This window comes from Astyanax mexicanus, chromosome 10 (genome assembly GCF_023375975.1).
Source record: "Astyanax mexicanus isolate ESR-SI-001 chromosome 10, AstMex3_surface, whole genome shotgun sequence".
NCBI classification, from domain to species: Eukaryota; Metazoa; Chordata; class Actinopteri; order Characiformes; family Acestrorhamphidae; genus Astyanax; species Astyanax mexicanus.
The window spans coordinates 43,241,416-43,264,728 of NC_064417.1; the positions used below are offsets into that span (position 1 = coordinate 43,241,416).

Consider the following 23,313-nt stretch of genomic DNA (forward strand, 5'->3'; position numbering starts at 1 on the left):
AGAAAAGCAGCACCTCCATCAGCTCAAATACCAAAAGTGTAAAATATAAATATTTGTCATACTTTTTAGAACCTACAACAACAAGAATCTATACAAATACATTTACATACACACACAGACATATATTATATAAGATTTATTTATAATGTCTGTGTGTAGGTGTTTATGTGTATATGTATATGTATGGATTCTTGTTGTTGAAGATTCTAAAAATATATTTTCTAAATGTTGTAGCCAGATTTGTTTGTTGTTACTTTATTTATGTAGGGTTTTTTTTACGAAATCAATGTCTGTTCACGGAATAGAATAAATATGTTTTTGTTTTTACTGAATGTATATAACTTTATTTTTATATTTATACTAAATCAAAAGTTTATATTATTTTGTTGTAGTAGTATATTATTTTTGCAATATTGTTATAAAAAAACTGAAAGGATATGTATATGATATTATTTTAGGGCCATATCGCCCACTCTAAATCGATTTATAATAAATGTAACTGAAATGTATATTTTGTAGATATAAATATTTAAATGAAAAGGGCTATTTCATAAATAAATTCTACACAACTAAAACGCTGTGCTGTTTAACACCAGCAGGGGGAGATATGCACTGTGTGAACTTCCCCACAGATTGCCTAGCGGTGAGAAAATTTGGAGCGGGCGATTTTTGAGTAAAAGGGTGGCTTATCGGTATAATTTCGATTCTTTCGAATTAATAAGTCCAACAGTGGGTTATTCTTTAAAAATATATTCTCAATTAATCATTTTAAATATTAATAAAATATAAATGTGTTCCGAAGTGCTATGTGTATTATTATTTATGTCTCAGAGCTCCCCTGTTTGAGCTACAGTGTGGTTTGACCCAAACAGCCTGAACAGTCCGCGGGAAAGAGCGGAGAGGCCGTTGGTAATGCAGCTCCAGCGGATTCAGTAATAAAGGATTTATTTTATTAATCTGGGTTATTTTGGAAAATGAGTCGGGTGACACGGATGGTGAAAGGTGTTCAGAAGGAGCTGAAGGTAAATAAAGGGTTTAACACGGATTTTTGACTGAATTCAGGCCGTTTTCTAGCAGTAAGGCTGCTTTGAGTTGTTTACAGTTGTCCGGTGTTCTGTCGAGTTGTGCTACCCTGGTGCATATTTAACTGTAAAATACAAAATAAGCACTATATTAGGGCATGTATTCAATAGAAGTCACAGTAGATGTTGGTTAGTATATTTGGATAGCATAAATAACTGTATCATGGCAAAGTTGTGGCAAATAGAGGTCATTACAAACTGCTTTTGTATTTTTTTTATATAATAAATGTTGTATTAATTATTATTATTTTCCAATACTATTATTTATTATTAAGGTGTCTGTATATAAGTTATACAATACCAGTCAAAATTTGTTATTATAATAAAATGTTCTACATTGTAAATTATAACAAATTTCAAACTATATTGAAAAGAACATACATTTAGGTAAACCAGATTTTTAAAAACACTTTTAGATTTTAGATTCTTCGTGGCAGTTTTGCACATAATGGCTGGATTTTCTCAGTCAGCTTTGAGTTAAAGTCTCCTAGAATGGCTTTCAAAGAACAGCTGTGCTGAACTCGTCAAAAGTTAATTACTTGAATTTCTTGCTTCTTACTGTGTTTGAGAGCATCAGTTGTAAAGTTGTGAAGAGGTAGAGTTGATATACAGTGAATAGCCCTATTTGAGAAACTCCTAATCCATATGAAGAAAAGTAAAGAAAAGCAGAACAGCAGCTGGGACCTCAATTAGAAATGCTCTCTTCTTTTTTCCCCTATTACTTTCAGAAGAGAAATCAGAAGCCTGTTCTTAATGAAGATCTTGAAGACCTTGATGGTTTGGATGTGTCTTCAATAGAGAAGGCCAGTTTCCTTCAAGAAGAACAATTTTCTTCTCATGGTTTGTCAACATGTTCATCAAATCTACTGTTAAGTAAAAATGGTCTGACTAAGCCTGTAATTTCTGCATTTGTATTTTTTATTTTTATGTTTTCTTCAGGTAACCCTCTGCATAGCACTGCCTTAGAAGATGGTTGTAGTCCAGAACTGAGCAGTCATCCTCAGGCTGCTGCAGGAAGAAAAGAGACAGAAAAAGGACAAAAGAAAAAGCAGCATGTGACTGAGACTCCTAAGCGACCAGCTCGTGTTGAGAAAGGTCAAGCTAAAACAAAACATAAAGGTGAAATTCACTCACAACAGAAGATCTCTGGATCCAAAGCAAATCAAAAGCCAACACAGAAAGTAAAGCAGGGGTTAAAATCACGGTATGTGATGCTTATTTATTTTACTTTGATTACTGACTTTTAATCCCTCATATGAGCATTGAGCATGAGAGTTAGGCATGTCATATGATATGATTATGTTAGAAAGAGTGGATGACCAAATTTGAGCCAATACTTTGTTTAAAAACAAAATGGGTTTTGTTTTGTTCATGGTTTAATTCCAGTGAATGAGTATTCTAAATAATTGAATTTTTATTGGCTTTTAAAGGGAGTAATTGCATTAGTATGTTATAATATTATCATATCATTGCTACTAGTGAAACAATTATCATAAAATTACAAAACAATTTGGGGGCAACATTTTATTCAAACAAATGTAGTTAATCTTGTTATGACCTGGTCTAGGTTTAGGCCGTAACATCTTGATATGCCTTATGATATATATAATAAGATGTTATGAAATAAGGTAATACCTTATTAATCCCACATAGGGACGTTTGCAATGTTACAGCAGTAGTGGACAGGACAGAAGCGTCAGATAATATCCAAAGTTTATACATACCAAAAAATACAAGATATGTATGTGTATATATATACACACACACACACACACACACATATATATATATATATATATATATATATATATATATATATATATATATATATATATATATATATATATATATATATATATATATATATATATATATATATATGAATTCAAATAAAAAAACTAAAATTAATTGAAAGAAGGGGTTCCCCAGTCTGTATGTGTTGAAGTTAATGCAGTGTTTACAGTTGGCTTCTCTTGGTGACTGGTAATATTGCACAGGGTGATGTGTGATGAGACTTATTGGAATGATGCAGAAGATTTATTTAAGTGTGTGTGTGTGTCTCCTCATCCTCAGACGTCTTCAGACAATCCTAGAGAACAAAGGAGCAGAAGGAAAGAAAAAGGCACAGACTGAAGTCCATAAGGTCAGTTGAACCTTTTTAATGTTTTCTTATGACAGACTTTTTAATCGTACACAAATATGAAAATATGCCAATATCTTTTGTTTAGGATCCTACCAATGAGGGTGCAGAGGCTGATACATCACCTGATGCCACTCCTGCCCAGAGCCAGCGACGGCCATCTATCTCATCAGAGGAAGTGACTGATGAAGATGAGAGCTTTGTGAGTGTGAACTGCCAGACTGTTCTGTTTTTCTAGGAACGTTCTTAATTTAGGAACAAAAAACTAAAATTCTTTGTATCACACTAATTTAATATCCATTAAATGTAGTTTTTTTTAGATAGTAGGTGGTTTACTTGGGGCTAATGTGTTTCCTTTTAACTGGTTCTTTAGGTGTAAGCTTTTAATTTAGTTATTCCAATTATATTTTGTTGAATGAGAACATTTAATCAAAATGTTCAAGACCAGAATGTGGGGCGCCAAAATGTTTTGCTCAAAGATTGTGTGACTTTTCTAAATTTTCTAATTATTCGTTGTCATATTTGGTGTTAGTACCAAGTTTAAAGCTTAAGTAAAACGTTTAGAGACGTTTAGTGCATTCCTATAGGAATGTTTTGGCACAAAAAATTATTTATTTATTAATTTTTTTTACTGTATTCAAAATCTGTATACGAGCACACTATTCCAGATCTGGAAGTTGAAACGTTGTTGCAACTGAATTTTAGAAATGTATACACTTCCCTTTTAGTTTTAGTTTTAGCTTTTAAATTAACCATGTGGCCAGAATGCTTTTGATCCAGCCATCTTTCTTCAGCACCCGAGCAAACAGAAGCGTAAATCCTCTGAAGGGAGGCAGAGGGGGGCAAGGACATCGTCTGGTCAGCAGCAGAAAGGTCAGAAACAGAAGAGGAAATCTTCATCCGGATCTTCAGGTAACATGATGATGATGTGAACAACTTTATTTTAATCAGTAATTGTTGGAGATTGGAGTTGTTTTTGATGTATGTTGGTGTGGTATTAGACCACTAATCATCATTTTTAATAGTGTTATAACATAGTTTGGACATTTTGTCTTTATAAAATGTGAAAGAGTCATGTATGTTAGTCAAAATGTTGATATGTTTTTTTTGTAGATGGTGGAAATCTCCGCAAGAAGCAGAAACACGAAGCTGTAAAGAATCCAATTGATCTGGATATCGTTCTAGAAGCTTTCCAGGATTTTGTTGCCCAGTACAAGTAAAATTTCTGTGATTTGAGAATTAATTGTAAAATGATCTTATGTAAAGATGTTTTTTCATGATTAAGATATTGATTTAATTATGATTGTTATGTTTTATTGAGCTGATATGATTTTTTTTTTTTTTTTAGAGAGACAGTGGACTCTGATTCTGTAAAAAAGGCCATTGATGCTTTTTCTAGTTCATTTGAGGAGCAACTCTCAGAGATGGTGGGTTTATTTAAATATTAAAAATTACACAAAAATACAAAAAGTTGATTAAATAAGATCTGGAGAAGATCCTTATTTTCTTTTAGTCATTATTTGAATCATGCTTTGAGAAGACGTTAGGTATAATGGTAGAATGATATCTTCAAAAAAATATGTCTTTATTTAATGTTTTTTTTGTTTGTTTGTTTTGTTTTAGATCACAGCAACTAAGGAGATGAATGATGTGAAGCGGACAGCTGTCAAGGTGGTACTTTGTTTTGGGCCTTTAGTAGTTGCTGTTTTATATCAGTAGGGGGAGTCATTGACCTATTACCTGCACGTAATTCTCTCTTAAATGGGAAGTTGTGCTGGAAGGATTTAAAGCAATGGAAATCTCTTTAATAATTAAAATGGTATAATAAAAAAATATATATTAATATTTGCCACACTTTCTCTTTGCCTTTTCAGATTAATAGTACCCTGAACCACAAAAAAACTAAACTTTTGGAGGCCAAGAATGAACTAATTAAGTAAGTGACTCTATATCCAGTGTCTATGATGAGTATTCTTGTTATGTTTTCCACATTTATTGCTTTTGCTTTTTAGAAATGGACAATAGGGGTGGGCGATATGGTCCTAAAATAATATCATTATATTTAATTGTAATTTTCTCGATAATGATACTGTTGGCAATATGGCAAAACACTGAATTTAAAAATATATATTTCAAGAATACACTACAGCAACAAAATGAAAAAATTACATTTTATTATTCACATACAATATGATTTGGCACACCCCTAACTAAATTTTTTTTAAAGATTATATATTTTTTATATATGATTTGTCAATGTTCCAGAATTTCATGATACTAATAATGCACTCCAAATATCTTTGTATATCAAGAACTAATGTAGAATTAATGATATAGTCTCTAGTAGATATATAATGATAAATGAAAGAAGTGTGAATTTTTCTTTTGCAAAAAAGCAGAAAAAAAGTAGTACCCTGATGTGATAATTAGGGGTGGGTGATATGCCACCCACGCTATTCAAAAATGTTGGCGATATTATCATACCTGTCAAGTCTCCCGTTTTGGCCGGGAAACTACCGTATTTTACTCCTCTTTCCCGCTGTCCTCCCGTATTAGTATTTTCCTGTAAATTTCCCGTATTATATTAAAATAAAAAAGTATATATTATTGAGGAGACAGGGAGCTGGAAGCCACAGGCAGCTAGTCGGAGCTGCTGATGTTAAAACATATCTGGATATACAGCGATTTTTCTAAAAGAAAGGGAACGGTAGGCTAATCATGTAAACTGTGATGAGATTTTTCTGATAGCTGCTTAAAAATACTCGTCTCTGAAATAAAACACACAGATTAAACCTTTTAAAATAAAAAAAAATACAGCTTGAACTAGAAATGTTAAAAATTAACTAAACTGATCAGGGGTGGAGTGATCAAAAGATTCAGTTTGCAGAATTTGTGCACCCTTTGTTCAATTTTAAATCCATTAAATAAATAAAAAATATATTATAAAAAAGAGTGCATTTATGCCAAAAAGACATGAAATCTTAACTTTTAAAAAAATATTTGGAAAAGTGTTTTTAATTTGGCTGTATTAAAAGAATGACATATGTAGGAATGTCCGCAACATTTCAGATTCTGATAATCTAATTGTGTGTAAGTGGTTCACATGTCGTTATTTTAGATTTTTTTTGTAAACCTGTCTTAAAATGTAAGGGATACTGAACCTACGTTGGGCTGGTGGGACAACTTTAAGCGGACAGAGGAAAATATCCCTTATTTTTTTATCTAAAATTTGACAGGTATGTATTATTGCATTATGATATGATATGGCTAGGGCTGGACCCGAATATTCGGGTATTCGGATATTCGTTCGTTGAGTAGGTATTCAGTTTTTAATTTTGGTATTCGGATATTCGTTTTTTTTCTCCTTTCCAGAGTTCCACCTCAATCTAACCACTTCTGTTTTAGCGGGTCCCGTCAGAATATCTTGCGCGCGGGACAGAACTGGGGTGGGTTTCCCGAAAGCTTCGTAACGCTAAGAACTTCGTTAACTCGTACTTAAGATTGATCGTTACTTAAAGAGTGTTTCCCAAACCCGTGCGTAACTAAAGTACTACGTAAACTCACTCGCAGATTAACGAGTGCTCTGACCCAGTCGTTATTCTTAAAGAGCTTCTTTAGGGGATCTCGACTTGCAGTTCAGCACCTTAAACACCAGGGACCGCCAATTTTGAAGAAGAAAAAATATTATTTCCGTGGTTGAACAATTATATTATATTACTATTAATTATAATCAATTATATTATTATATAATTATCAATATTATTATATTATGTTATGTTATGTTATGTTATGTTATGTTATGTTATATTATATTATATTATAATGCCAACTTTGTCTGTGGCTTGTAGTATAACTGGGCATATTGGAATTGACCAATCAAACCCACGAATAAATCATTAAAATCCAGATTAGCGATGCTGGAGTTCTTGACATTAATGCTGCAAGAAATGCAATCAGTGAATTCCTGCAGATGATGCTCACGGTTTAAGCAAAGCTGCAAAGTAGGTCCGGTGCAGGGGACGCCTGCGGTGTCTTTAATCCCACCTATACGTATTGTAAAGGGTATCGGTGAATGTGCAGGTAATATTTAATAATATTCCTTATTCAGGTGCTTCTAACCAACATTGTGGCCGTTCATCTGGGCAAACTCTGGGGTGTGTCAACTCGCAAATATATAAGTACCAGTCAAAAGTTGGACACGTCTCATTTAATTATTTTATTTTTTATTTTTTTACATTGGCGATTAATATTAAAACCATGAAAACGATTAATTGACGCATATGGAATTGTCTAGTAAACAAAAAGGTGCATGGCCTTCACAATCCCCTGACCTAAACTCAACTGAGTGATTTAGGATGAGCAGGAGCCTCATAGAGTGTATATAAAACATATTTTGGTTGGTTTAAAAAAAACAGGTACATACGTATAAGTATTATTATATTATTTTTATATAATTTATTTTTTATATATTTATATTATTTTTATATAATTATTCATAATAATAATAATAATAATAATAATAATAATACATTAATATTACTATCAATATTACTATTAATAATATTAGTATAATATCTATTAATATAATATATATTAACTATAATAATTTTAAAAAAGTAAGAAAAGTTTAATGTTTTAAAATAGATTAGATTTTTTATTATTTATTTAGTCATATGTATCTTTAGGAGTATTTTATTAATGCCAAAGTACATCCTTTTGTAATTTAAATTTCAGAATATGTATAATATTGATGATTACAACACATTTCTACGTTTTTATGGTCTAATAGTGAATAAATACTGCATATATGCAGTGTTGAATCGATATTTGTGGATCGATTGAGCGCGCTGTGTCGGGGGAGGAGTCAACAAAGACGTTCTTTAACCTTGTTCGTTAATTTTCACTTTGCGAAGCTCTTTGGGAAACACTCGCAGAACTGGCTCGTTCTTTACTCACGTCATTCGTTAGTTCGTTCGTTATTCCCTAAGATTGATCGTTTTCGGGAAACCCACCCCTGAACTGTTATTGGCTGGAGCGGGAGTTTAATCCAGACGATGCGGGAGCAAGAAAACTGTAATAATTGTAAAAAAAAAAAAAAAACCTAAAGAAAACTCTCAACGCGCAGGATGGACCGACACACACACGCACACACCGATGGTGTTTGGACTGGGGTAAGGAACGGGACCACACTATTCAGCACTGCTGTTTTAATAAATATATAAGTAAATTTGAAGCATTAAATGTAGTTTATTTAATTTATATTAGGAACGTGGGGCGGGAGCGGCAGAAATGTGTATGTGGCGGGCGGGCGCGGGATTAAAAGAAGCAATTTTTTTGCGGAGCGGTAACGAGACAGAAACGCGGGAGCGTGGAAGAGTGGGTTTAAAAATCAGTCTCGCGCAGACCTCTATTATACATGATTAAAAAAAATGCAGGCTCTTCGAAACTGATTTATATAATAAAACGTAAGGGGTAATGTGGCAACAGTAGGGGCTAAATCGGTTACAAAAGCCTGGCCTACAAAATGATGTCTGAACGAATTTCCTCTTATCTAATATAATTTAAAATGGTTTAAAAATATAAAATAATTTCTAAGCAAACGAAATATTTAATATTGAGCTTATAGCCCAAGTGCAAAAATACAAAATCAGTAATACGGCTATGCCCTGCACAATGCTTAAACCGAAATAGACCAAGTACAATAACGTCATTAACAATGACTTTCCTCTACTCTAATATAATTTAACATGGTTTAAAAATATAAAATAATTTCTAAACAAACGAAATATTTAATATTGAGCTTATAGCCCAAGTGCAAAAATACAAAATCAGTAATATGCCCTGCACAATCCTTTAACCGAAATAGACCAAGTACAGTTTACAATGACTGTCCTCTAATATAATTAACAATGTTTAAGAATATAAAATACTTCCTGAACAAACGTTTTTTTTTGTTTGTTTTTTTAAGCAAATAGCCTAAGTGTGAAAACACAAACAGCAATTTACTGGGCTGGCTTGCGCAGCGGAGAAACCGTGCAGCAGCCTCCTAGCCTGCTTACGCAGCGGATAAGCCGCGTGTGGGGCAGCAGAAATTCCGGGATGAAAACACAAAGAAATCTGGGCTAAAAACACAGAAAAAATATGGGGTGAAAACACAAAAATATGGGGGATAAAAACACCAAAAATCCGGGGTGAATATGTCTCGTCGGTCAGAGCAAATTGAACATTTTTCAGTGGATTAAAGGGGCCGTGATTTGCTTTTTTTATTTATTTTTTTTACCTCTTTTTTTAAAAACGAATATTCGAATATTTGCTTCGAATCAGTGCCGAATATCCGGAGCTCAAAAAACGCTATTCGGGCCAGCCCTAGATATGGCTCACCCCTAATGGACAATATAATGGCCAGTATAATTTGGTAATGTTGACAAGTATTTACAAAATAACTTGATAATTTCGATAAGCTGGAAAAAGTCATGAACCAAAGGAAATTTCAGCTATGAGTATTAATTGGTTGATGTTTAACAGGAAAGCAGAGTTTAAAAAGGCGCAAATTTTTTTTACCTTTTTTAGTTAATTAAAACTTGTTTTATTAGGAGTGAAGATGATGTGAGGAAGCTTCAGAAGGAGCATGATGAGCTGCAGCAGAGGCTGCAGGCCTTGAGGCAGGGCACTTCCTTTCTCACCAATCTGAAGGCGCTGAACCAGCGGTACCTAGACTACCGCATTGCTCACCCTGATGAACCAGAAACGGTGAGGATTGGTCAGAAAGCTTCTTTATGTATTTAGTGAACTTCGCTTATTTGTTCTAAAGAAATATCAGTAATAGCCACAGATGAATGGGGTTGCAGTGTCAAAAAGAAAAACAACCTAGGAGGCAAATCAAAAAACACACACACAGAGCTTAACTTACTCCCATTTCATGTGATAAACCTCACTGTTAGCCACTGTTTATCCTTAGTGGCTCCTGTGATGCTTGAAAAAAAAAAAAAACAGCAACTTCATCAGGGTTCCCACGGGTCCCTAAAAAAATCTTAAAACGTCTTAAATTAAAATCTAGGTAATTAATTTAAGGTCTTAAATTGTCATAAATTTACTGTAAACTTGCTGTAGGTATTATATTTTCAAACAGTGAGTTTAATGGCAGTGGGAAAGCACATGCTAACTTTAGCGGTGAACTAGCTAATGTTACCAGGGAGAGAAGTAACGTTAAGCAGCGAGCTAGCTAACATACTAATGTTAGCAGCAAGTTAGCTAACATGCTAACGTCAGCAGCAAGTTAACTAATATACTAACATTCGCAGCAAGCTAGCTAACATGCTAACATAATAACATTAGCTGTGAGTTAGCTACATTACCGGGGAGAGAATTAAGGTAAGCAGAGAGCTAGCTAACATACTAACGTTAGCAGCGAGTTAGCTAGCTACATTACCGGGGAGAGGACTAAGGTTAGCAGAGAGCTAGCTAACATACTAACGTTATCAGCGAGTTAGCTAGCTGCGTTAACGGGGAGAGAACCAAGGTTAGCAGAGAGCTAGCCAACATACTAACGTTAGCAGCTAGTTAGCTAGCTACGTTACCGGGGAGAGAACTAAGGTTAGCAGAGAGCTAGCTAACATACTAACGTTAGCAGCTAGTTAGCTAGCTACGTTACCGGAGAGAGGACTAAGGTTAGCAGAGAGCTAGCCAACATACTAACGTTAGCAGCTAGTTAGCTAGCTACGTTACCGGGGAGAGAACTAAGGTTAGCAAAGAGCTAGTTAACATACTAACGTTAGCAGCAAGTTTACTTTGCTACTTTACCGGGGAGAGAACTAAGGTTAGCAGAGAGCTAGCCAACATACTAATGTTAGCAGCGAGTTAGCTAGCTACATTACTGGTGAGAGATCTAAGGTTAGCGTAAAACTAGCTAACATAGTAACTTTAGTGGTGAGCTATGTTAAGTTTTGATTTCCAATACAACATATTATTTTCTAGCAAAGAAAATATGATTACATTTTTGGGTCCTAAATTAAATTTGTTTCGGTCTAAAAAACATCTTAAAAAGCTTTAAATTTGACTTTTAAAATAGTGAAAGAACCCTGTACATGTAAAGCATTGCTTTTGTGCATCATTTTAAGGGCGTAATCTGTTTGAAAAAATGTAGGATATAAGTTATTATTAAGAAGTCTGAATAGTGTAAAAAGACTAAAACATTGAATTTAGACCGCATTTAACTTCTGTGCAAAAAAGCCCTACACATTAGAAGTAGAGGTGTTTTATATATATATTTAAACTTTTTATGTTTCCTCTTTGACAGTATGGTCCCTCCTGCATGCCAGCAATGCTTATGGAGGCCAGGAGCATCACAGGTACTGGAACCCAGTTAAAGAATATAAATAACAAGCTGCAGCAGATTTTGGAGGAACATGGTCACAAATAATCTTCATGAGCATAATGAGTTTAAACAGCTTAAGACATCAATAATAACATATTCAACTATAAGGACAGAGTAAAGTTGTTTGGTTTATTTGTATCTCATGCAAACTGTATCACTAAAATAAGTGTAAAATACTGTAGAATACAATTTATAAGTTTTTGTCATTTCATTGGAGGTTTTGTTATTAAATTTAATGTAAAATCTAATGCATTTTTGTTTTATTTGTTTTATTTATATGGTCATATTAAGCATGACCCGTCATACCATTTAACACAATTCTCGCTTGTGGGTTCCTCCTACAGTCGGGAAATGTAATTCATTCATTAATTTTTTCTGGACAAGCTAAGAAATACAAAACGGTCAGTAAAAGTGAAAGGAGAATGTGGACTGAGTAAAATTAACATGAACAGATTTTACACTAATATGACTCCGATGAAGTAGACGTACGTGACAGCTGTAAACAGTTCAAAAACCAGTTCTACAGGTTACATTGAGCAGTTAGCAGCATTCCTACGGTTCGCAACAATAGAGAACCAATTCTCGCTACTACAGGGCAGTGGAGCATGAGGATGATTTTAAAGCTGATATTTTGAGTTAATAGTGTAGTTTATAGTGTTTCTCAATCAACTTTTATTTAAACTCAGCGAACATTCAAGGTGGCCCTCATTTAAAATGTAGCCTAGCCAATACACAGGAAAAGGATTTTCAAAGGAAAGAATAAATAAATAAAAAGACCCAGCAGTTTAATAAGACATAAGATATAAAACAAATAAGATGAAAAATGAGAATTTCGTAGGAATCAAAAAATCATAGATACACTAATTAAAGGTCATTTAAAATAAAAAGAATGCAACTACAGATGAATAAATAAAACTTAAGGACATAAATCATAAAAAAAATAATAAGCAATAACTAAAAACAATAAAATAAAAAATAAATTAATAAAATAAAACTATCAAAGGAAGGCTAAAACAGACACTGGAGTCCGGTTAGTTGTATTTTTATTAATAAGCGTTTGTGTGATGTACAGTGGCATATGGCTAGAAAGTGCTTTAAAAATAAAAATAAACTTTGCTTTAAAAGGCAAATTTGCTGTTTAGCTGTCGTCTTTCATTGTAGGGCAGTGACTTTTGATATCTTCATAGGCCTGTTAATGCAGAACACCGAGAGTTATTGACTTAGAAGGGTTGGGCAGGCATAAGCAAACACAGATTACTGTACCTCATTTAGGATCAATAGTACGCTCACCTTGTTCGCACTAGCAGTATACTGACATGCCATGTCATAGGACAGGAAGAAGAATTGTTTCCCATGACTTTTGCACTGTTCCATTGAAGCTACAGAATGGTACACTGGCCTGTGGGATACGTGTTTGGGGTCTCCTGCATGGAATGTGGATATGATTTCTGTCAGAGTCATTTGTTAGTTCACTTGAACAATTGTAACTAGACGCTGCTGGTCATAATCATTCACCCACTATTAGTCCTCAATTAAATCTTAATAAATTATTGTTACTTTATGAGGTATTTTAGAAATAGAATGAAAGTTGGCCCGCTGTTAAGCAGGTTTTTATAATGTGAGATTCAAAGTTTGAACGCTAGGTGTCAGAAGCGGGCCAAAAAGCGGAGAGGGTGCGCATTTCTAGTGCAGAAAATCGGGGCAAAAGAGTCTAAAAGCGGAGAGGGTGCGCATTTTTAGCGCAGTAAAACGGACCAAAGAGTCTAAAAGCTGAGAGAGTGCGCATTTTTAGCGCAGAAAAACGGGCCAAAGAGTCTAAAAGTTGCCGTAATTAAGGAGTTTTATATTAAGAGACATCATGAAATTAAACATCAATTTGAAAAATCTTAGTTTACGCAACACTTTCAAAGATAAAGATAGTTAGTCAAGTAAAATGGTGTGTAAATAAAATAATCAGGGAAAAAGTATTATTTAAAGGGGTATATTTCATTATTTGTTTTATTACAGAGTCTGTGGCCCGTGACATTTAAATATATTTCTCCTTCTGGCCCCCAACAAAAAAAGTTTGGACACCCCTGGTTTATAGGTAGTTTTATTAACAGCTTTGGTAAAAAAATAAGAGACAATTTAAAAATTATGAGTTTCTTTGATTTTACCAAATTGAAAACAAACTGAAATATAATCAAGAGGAAGATGGATAATCACAAGCCTTCAAACCAAGCTGATCTGCTTGAATTGTTGCAGGAGAAGTGACTATAAGTTATCCAAAATCAGTGTGTAAAACTGGTAATTTCTCATTTTCTGCAAATAAATGCTCTAAATGAATTTTTTTATTTAGAATTTGGGAGAAATGTCCAATGTTCATTGTACTCAAACATATACATATACATTAACAGTAAAATCAGAGAAACTGATCAGTATAAAGTGCTCTCTTGTTTTTTTTTAGAGCTGTATATAAAGTTACGTAATCCCTTCTAGGGCAAGACCCACACTTCCTGCTGATTTTCACAGTGTGTCTCTGGCTTGGTCACGTTAAGCATTGCAGTGTGTTGCATACACTGACATTAACACTGGAAAATTCAATGGGTTGTTTCAGTGGGGCTTTAAAAAGCAAAGTCATGATGAAAATGTGTGTTTACAAAAGGATAATTGTGTGCTGAATCATTACTGGAGGTTTGTAAACAGCCTTATCTGTTCCTTTTGCTCTAAATGCTAGATAATCTTCCCCACCCTGTTCACCTCTGAGCCACTTATTTCTTTTGGCGGTAATAAAATGATTCATCATCTCATCATGCATTTTATATTTAATTTCTTAGACACATAAATTACATTAGGTCAGAGGTGGGAACAGGTCACCAAGTTGCAAGTAACAAGTGAGTCTAGTCTTTACACACAAGTCCTGCGTAATACCTTTTCAATATTTCATATTTAACACTGATGAAATAGTTGATGTTAGGACACTAGACAAACATTAATCATAAATCTTTTTTAAGTTTGTATTTATTGGATTAAAAACAAACTACATATGAGTTTAAACAGTTATGTGGTCAGCACATAGGATTTTTTATTATTCCATTATATTAAAACTACAGATATACCACCGATACCAATGATCATATGACATTTTTACGTTATGTTTACTGATCCATTGGTTATTTAGACTTCAGTATTCAAACTTTTAGTTATTATGCCTAAATGTAAGTTAATTTAATTTAAGTTTTTGTGTTTTACACAATAATTCTACTATTTAATGGTCAGGTGAATAAAAATGATTCATATTTATTGTTTTTGGTTTTATTTAAGTACAATATAGATTTGAAATACTTAAAGTAAATTAGATAAGAATTGCTATCCAGCACAGAGTTAGCAGCTCAGAAAATGATATTTGCTTGACCGTCAAAAATGTTATAATGAAACTGGCTCTCATCAGGACCGCCTCTGTTACCTCTGTTGTACAGAATAAGTACAAGTAAGAGTTTCCAGCCTCACAAAGCGCAAGTTAACAGCACCCCAGATAATAGTACTTGGGTTTGTTTAATACTTTAATGAAATTACTACATGATTCCTTATGTGTTATTTCATACTCTGGATGACTAAAAAAAAAAAAAAAAAAAAAACATTTATTGAGAAGGTGTGTCCAAACTTTTGGCTGGTACTGTCAAAGCATAAATAATATATAAGGTTTATACTGTCTAAAAGGAGGTAAAAGTAATTTTGGCTTGTATGAAAACAAAATCAATGTGAGAGATATTTTTAAATATACAATTAAATATTATTGCACATCAAACTTTACTGAATATATGTTTATCTAAACTACTGACTTTTTCAGAAACCCCTTTTTTCCTCTAAACCTTGTTGGACTTGCACTGTAAGCCCTGCTGAGACATTGCCATACAGGAATGTAGCTGTTTCATGCATCTAGGTCAAATAAGGACATGCTTTCACACGTTTTGGCACAGGTCCATTAAAAATGGCTCAAAGTTCAATGAGACTGAAATGCTACTGGTCTTTGTAATTGTAATATTTACTATGAATGGCATGTTGTAGAGTTTTCCCACTTAGCTGATCTGGTTTAAGAGGACTGTTGGATGGATTACAGTCCTAATAGTGTACATTTTAAGAAATGCTTTGTTTGTCAGTGCAAAACCACATCCACAGTGCTGCAGTTTGACACTGCAACGTAATGGAATAACACACTGTGTTCACACTTAATGATGTGTAAATTATGTTGCTTCAGTTGCCCTTCAGGGATGATTATTACTACTGTAGTCTATGGCTGCACCTAACTTATTTTTATTGATTAGTCTGCTGATATAGTTTATTAATAAATGTGATAACTATTAAGGTTTATGTGTGTGAGCTCTTCTGTTCAAACATTTTAAACATGATAATAAAAAAAAAATCTTTAGATAAATTATATATCTTTAGAATCTTGTAACTCCAGATGCCAGAAATCTCAGCATGGAGTTGTACAGGTTCTTAATGGTGTCCGGCCAATGATAATCCATCCACTGCAGTTTTTTTGATAGGGTTGGAGGATTGATAGCATCTTAAACATTTTCATCACCTGACAAGACAACAAATCGTTTATCTTGGCACTGACTGTATTTGAGGACCAAAGCTGATCTGGTATTGTACAAAACACCATAACACAGGCCTACTGCATGTGTGATACATAAAAACATAGAGATTGGTGCCTCCAAACACTAATTCATTTGTCATCTCCTTCAAGATTAAAGCAATGCCATATCAGATAAAATCTTCATTACAGACATTTTGACAGTTTGTTACATTAAAAAGGTCCTGTAAATAGTGGCCCTATTTGTCCTGAACACACACTCTAGTGCCCTGTTACAACAAAACAATGCTTATCCACATACTGCTGCTTTCTTAGTAGCCTGTAAGCTTATTTTCCATATTCTGCCCATATTATTGACATACTAGGCCTGTGTGGAATATTTGGTAACATAAAAACATTGTGTAAATGGAAAAAAGCGCTTAATTTATACAGAACAATGACTTGTTATGTAAGTCCAATTTCAGTGTTTCCTTTAGTAGAAGAATGGAATTCAGAAGATTATTTAAGCAGCACCAGCAGGCTCCTTCCCCTTCTTTCCCCAGTAAAGCTCAGAGCAGGGAGCAGACAAATGTCTTGTTTAAGTTCATTTTTACACTCTTCTTCCAAAAATTAAACTAAATAAAGCATTCAGTATCACTTTTCTGTGATACTGAAAACTGGCTGGTTTTCATCTGAAAGATATGGGCTGCACAGGGCTAGGATAAATTATTAAGCTAGCTAAGGTAGCTTAGCCCAAGCATTTGTTTGTTTACCAAAAGACTGGCTGAATATTATAATATTCATTGCAAATTGCACTCATGTGTAATTAGAACAGGACTACTGACTCAAGTACACTTGAATGAAATAACACTGCTAAAATAAATGTATTATTAGAATAGCACTGCTGAGGTCAGTTTATTGTGTCTTGTATGTTTTAAATGTTTAGTGTTCAATAAATCTATTTTAATTGTTTTGTTTGAAAAGCAAAACAAAACTATAATAAGGTAAATTAATTTATGCAGTGCTGAAAAAAAGTGGCAAAATAAATGAAAACCTGGAAAATGTGTTTGCTATTTGGTATTCAGCATACTCTAGTTTACACTTGGCACTATGTTATGCAATGAAGATACATACAGTGTCTAGAACAAGACTTTATTTAAAGTGGACATAAAATACGTTTCAAATAACATTTTGTTTATATTTTTCATATAAACAAGTTAAAGACTAAAACAATGTTGCAATTGACTAGTAACACACTATCCAGGAGTGTTGATGCTCCACTGATGATTCAGAGCTCAGGCCATTCCGCAGAGCCTCTCACTGACGTCCCACAGTTTCCTGGCGATCTCGTCGTCTTTGGCCTCCGCCTTCACATCCTGCAATTTACAGTCGGAGAAGTAGCGTCCGCTCAGGGGCTCGATGCCCTCCTGCAGAGTGCAGTGCAGCGTGGTCTGAGCGCCGGACATTTCATCCGTCTGGATCAAAACCTTGGAAATGCACTTCAAAATATTCATGAACGTGCCATTAAGGTCGCGACCCAGCTCTGACCTCACAGACCCTGCAGTACAGGAAAAACAAGAGAAGGCTTGTTACGAGAGCGCACTTTATATTAAGAATAGTACCTACACCAGCATCCCAGAAGTCATGGGACAGCAATATGCAAATTGATTAGGCATAAAGATATTCAAAAGCAGTGTGTAAGATTGGTGGAGGAAAATATGCCAAGACGCATGAAACCTGTTATTAAAAACAGGGTTATTCCACCAAATAATGATTTCTGAACTCTTTAAACTTTATGAATATGAAGCTTGTTTTCTTTGCAGAAGGTCTGAGGTCTGAAAGCTCTGCATCTTTTTTGTTATTTCAGCCATTTCTCATTTTCTGCAAATAATTGCTTCAAATGACAATATCTTTATTTGGAAGAAATGTTGTCCGTAGTTTATAGAATAAAACAACAATGTTCATTTCACTCAAACATATAACTATGGTTTATAACTACAACTATATATAGTATAATGTAAAGGGATATCAGGAGGGTAATGTATAAAGTAATGTAAATGGAAAAATGGCATTAAGGGATAAATGCTTAGGCTGCGCCACAGGGTCCTATAGTGCACTAAATTGATATTTATCAATATTCTTACAAAACAGCTATTCTAATACACCACCAGATATTACAGTATACAGTTACTGTAATCATCAGTACTGTATATCAGTATTTCTCAATCCTGGTCTTTGAGGCCCTTTGCCCTACACATTTTAGTGCTCCACAAACACCTGCTTCGACTAATCTGCTGATCTTAACAGTTCATTATTGCATTAAAGTGGGTGTGTTAAAGCAGTGGCCGTGTTAAACTCACTACAATGTGCAGACTCCAGGATCAGAAATGAGAAGAACAGTACACTGCTTATGTTATTACAATAAAAAAAACATATAAGACTTGCCTGGGTGAAGGCTGTAGCAGGTCACACCCATTCCCTTCAGTCTCTTGGCCAGTTCGTGGGTGAAGAGCACATTACACAGCTTGCTATGGCAGTATATTTTGAATATGTCCCTATTTGAAGTGCCCAGTGCCAGTCTCTTGTGTGTGTTGATGCAGTTGAAATCGATGGTACCCATGCTATGTCCAATAGAGGAAACGTTGACCACTCGGCTTGGGGCACATTCCTTCAAGCGGTCCAAAAGCAAATTGGTCAACAGGAATGGACCGATGTGGTTGACACCAAACACCATGCCAAGGCCATCTTCCGTGCGGCCTGCTGTAGCCAGTCCTACAAACAAACGACATAAGGCACATCTAATATTTCACATTAAGATGATATGAGAGAACTTAATAACTCATCTCATTGTTTGTTCTGAACAACAAGAGTTTATCCTGCTTTTGTTGGAGTAACTGTCTCTACTGTCTAGAGAAGGAACTCCATCAGATTTTGGAGCTTTGCTTGTGAGGATTTCACTGCGTTCAGCAGGAACAAGAGAGTTAGTGAGGTCAGTATGTTCTATTATTACCCCTCTATTCCAAACCTGAAATTAGGCTTGGTGCCAAATGGGTTCAACATTCATGATTATCTGCTCCAGGGAGATGAAGCAGATCTTCTTCTGATGGTAAAATTAGTTTGTGCAGCAGTTACAACTGCAATCTAAGTAGTGTCAAAAAGCCTTTGGACTTTAGACCTCTTTTAATGTGCACCCATTGTTGACACAGCCATGCAATTGCTTTTATGAAAATCTCTATTAAAAAAAGCTTTGCTGCTACAATGAAAAGCTTAGTAGCAGTTGTACCTGATCCAACACTCCAACACACACAAAATAAAGTTAACAGAAAGCGTTCTTTGTCCAGTGCCACTGAACAACCACTTCTTGTCAACTAATAAACCATAATTGTACATCTCATGTTTTAGTGTCCAGAACCTTTAGGTTTAAAGAACATCCATATAATATACAATGGAAAAAACATGAAATGAACATAGAAACCTTACATACTCTTTCAAACCTTCAAAAAAAAGTTTTCAAAAAGTTTAAGGAACCAAACATGGTTCTTCTATGGCATGGTTTTCAATCCTTGTCCTGGTGCCCCCTGCCCTGCCAATATAGGTCTTTCCCTCCTCCCAACACACCTGATTCAACTAATTAGCTCATTAACAAGCCTTTTCTTGCTGCAGTGGGTGTGTTATTGCAGGATATCCTCTAAAATGTGTAGGGCAAGGAGCCGCCAGGACCAGGAATGAAGAACAGCGTTCTCAGACATCACTGAATAAAAACCTACTGTAGCAGTTTAAGGTCACTATGCTCATTGCTACGTATGGCAAAAACACAGGGCTGTAGAATAGTAGAATAATAAAAAACTCTGACCTGCTGTTTAACACTCATTTAAATATGTTTGGACAAATATCCAAGTACTTGTCTGCACTAATACACATGAACATGTCATTATTGATACAAAAAAAGAACAGGGTCCCTAAAATTCCACTGATTTCAGACCAAATGTACATTAGAGTAAGCAGGTGTCTACAATCTTTTGGACGAACTGTTGTGTGGTCCACATGGTCTTCACTACAGTGTGCACTATTTACCTGCATTGTTGATGAGCACGTCAAGCCTGCTCTCAGTTTTGAGAAAGGTCTCAACGAAAGAGCGAATGGCCTTCATACTGGCCAGATCCAGCTGCATGAAGACTACCTCATCATTCCCACTCTCCTGAGGACAAAAATATGGTTTATAATCATTTTAAGGACTTCAGAGCCTTTGCAAACAGGTCTCTCATAATAATGATTTTATCAACCTATTGTGAAATATATGAACAAAAACTCAATCATTTTGCTGACCTCAAGATTATTGCCAGTTATGTTTGGTTAGCCCACTAATGTGAATGAGACTTCTTTTATTTATTCAAGATATTTTAAGTAGCAGTCCCTATGTTTATTTTTTCTAAATGAAAGCAATAAAATACCTGATTTGGAAGGAGCAAAATATTTTAAGAAATGGTATCCCGATATAACCATTCCTGCAACATCATGTATTTTCATTCTATTTATTTATATTACCTGCATGTACTCCTCCATGCTCTGTGCAATTACAAATTCTCACCAGAGAGGTCTCCAAATCTCCCAAAACTTACAGACTGTTGCTTTAATTTTTTTTATTCCAATTCCATTGTCTTAACTATGGAGCTCCTAATGCGTGGACACAAGATAATTAAAGCATGGCCATGACTTATTAAATCGTGGGAATCGTAGGCGTCCTTTTGTTTCACAGTTAAAAAAGCAAGCAGCTCTCAGGGGTTGTGCCCAGTATGACTGTTTAAGGAAGGTGAGCCCATCAGCTTTTAGGATGAGAATTAAGTGTCTTTTACTTAGAATTATGCCATGTTTTACTACAAGAGACTCTAAAATATCGCCATAATTTATTCCAAGATGAAATTAAAAAGAAACCAATTCACTCTCCATTTTTTTTTTTTACAAAAAAAAAAAAATCTTGGATTAAAGGAGCTTAATTGTAATATTTAGTTGTCTTTATGGGCATTAATTTACAGAAAAGCAAGCTTTATTATTTTCTGGGTACGACTTAATTATCTCTTATCCCCACCTCAATTAGTCATGGCCACACCTTAGGATCCCATTCCCACGCCTTAATAAGTCATGGCCATGCATTATTTTTTTAAACATGATGTTACCTTAGGGGCTTGGTACTGAACATTCTTAATAATACAAAGTTCATGATGATCAGTGTGTGTGGTTGGTGTGTTGGTTAGTGAGTTTTTGCTCACCCTCCTGATGTCTTTTGCTGCATCCTCTCCTCTCTGTTTGCTTCTGCAGGCCACAATCACTCTGGCACCCCTTAGTGCCAAAGCCAGAGCTGTAGCCTTGCCAATGCCAGTATTGCTGCCTGGTGGACAAAGCAGTTAGTTAGAAGAGTGGCCCCTTTGTTAGTATGATCTAATGCTGGGTCATTTGCTTCCTGTTATATACTTCTCTTTCACACTTTTTTAATTTTGTTCCTGTAAAGGAAAGTCATACAGACTATGAAGCAATACATAAGTGAATCATGTAGTAAATTAAAAGTGTTTATGACAAACCAAAATACTCTGCAGTTTGTTTCTGAGGCTGGAAACTCGATAATGAATTTATCCTGCGCAACAAAGGAAACTCTTGCTCATCCTTTCCTAGGGCGGACTTAACCAGGGCCAGTTTCATCATAAGTTTTTGATGGTCTTTGTTTCTGCACTTGAGGATGAGTTCATTACACTCTACTCTTTACAACAAAACTGATGCTCTTAAACACATTAAGAGGGCAAGAAATTTATCTAAGTAATTAATCAAATCAAATTTATTTGTATAGCGCTTTTTACAACTGGTTTTGGCACAAAGTAGCTTTACAGAAACGTGATCACACAACAAAGAGTCAGGCAATACATAATACAGAACCCCCAATGAGCGCGGAGGCAAGGAAGAACTCCCTCAGAGCTGAAGGAGGAGGAAGAAACCTTGGGAGGACCAAGACTCATCCTGTCACTAGTCAAATGGCTTTTGAATTCATTTTAAAAAGTCTTTCATACATCCACATAAGTTTTATATGTTCAGGAGTATAGCAGCGCCACTAATGGCTTATAGAGTGAGATAGATGATGAGCGGCTGTGTCTAAAGCTGTCATCTAAGTAAGAGGTGTCTATTTTGAATAACCTAAAGTATAAATCATATTTTCGTTTGTTTAACACTTTTTAGTTTACTTAATAAATTCATGTTTTTTTCTTTATGGAATAGATGACTAGCGTTAATCTATAATGCAATTTAATATTCAGTGTTACTTTTTAAAATGCATTTAACTCACATTTACACATTTGCTGTGTACATTAAAACTTATTACAAACATTTCAGATACACATTCCTTCTGTATAAATATGAAGCTCATAAATACCTGTAACTATCACAGTCTTCCCATGCAGTGTCGCCGTGCTGGTGCAGGCCCTCCTCTGCACGAAGAGCTTATGAAAAATCAAAAATGCAACTATAAGCACTCCCGCAACACACAGCCAAATCATTGCGACCTCCTGTCCGACCTCAGACCTGGAACTAGAAGACTAACAAGAAGCTGAGATATAAATCAGTGTGCGAGCTGACACATAACTCCGCCCAGTTCCTTTCTCCACCCTCTCTATATGGGTTATATAAACATTAAATAAATTATAGAGGCGGTTCTTTTCAAATAAATAAACAGTCCGCCCTAAAATCACTACAACAATATTTCCAGGAAGGTAAAAAAAGCATTGTGTGATTCATTAGCTAAAGCAGTTATTCATAGTGCTATAAGTGATTATAACAACACAACACCAACACCATCACCCAGATGGCAAAGAACATTGAATAAAACTTTTTTTGGTTACATTATATGAGCACATAATAACATTTAATTTAAAACCTTAATGTAACATTTAACTTTATTTAACAGACATCAGTTAATGTTACATTTCTGACATTAAATCAACGTTTATTTAAAGGTTTGGAATTGTTGGGGAAAGGTGCTTCCAACAAATAATAATAATAATAATAATAATAATAATAATAATAATAATAATAATAATAATAATAATAATAATAATAATCATATTAATTCATTTTATTTAAAAGTCTTTTCCTGCACTGCAAAACCACAGTACAGTCT

At 34.6% G+C, this 23,313-nt stretch overlaps 2 protein-coding genes across 2 annotated transcripts; one reads left to right on the forward strand and one right to left on the reverse strand.

The window, feature by feature from the left end:
- Positions 1-861: 861 nt before the first annotated feature.
- cenpu (centromere protein U) lies at positions 862-11,848 on the forward strand. Its single transcript, XM_022683542.2, has 12 exons — positions 862-1,022; positions 1,811-1,922; positions 2,022-2,286; positions 3,156-3,225; positions 3,311-3,424; positions 4,017-4,134; positions 4,336-4,438; positions 4,571-4,649; positions 4,846-4,893; positions 5,097-5,158; positions 9,816-9,972; positions 11,519-11,848. Exons 1-12 carry the CDS (start codon positions 975-977, stop codon positions 11,639-11,641), a joined length of 1,299 nt encoding a protein of 432 aa, XP_022539263.1. The 5' UTR covers positions 862-974; the 3' UTR covers positions 11,642-11,848.
- Positions 11,849-17,292: 5,444 nt separating this feature from the next.
- dhrs13l1 (dehydrogenase/reductase (SDR family) member 13 like 1) lies at positions 17,293-22,737 on the reverse strand. Its single transcript, XM_049484187.1, has 5 exons — positions 22,570-22,737; positions 21,422-21,540; positions 20,229-20,352; positions 18,600-18,926; positions 17,293-17,712 (listed from the first exon to the last, which is right to left on the reverse strand). The coding sequence occupies exons 1-5, from the start codon at positions 22,691-22,693 to the stop codon at positions 17,450-17,452; spliced, it is 957 nt and encodes a 318-aa protein (XP_049340144.1). The 5' UTR covers positions 22,694-22,737; the 3' UTR covers positions 17,293-17,449.
- Positions 22,738-23,313: the final 576 nt, after the last annotated feature.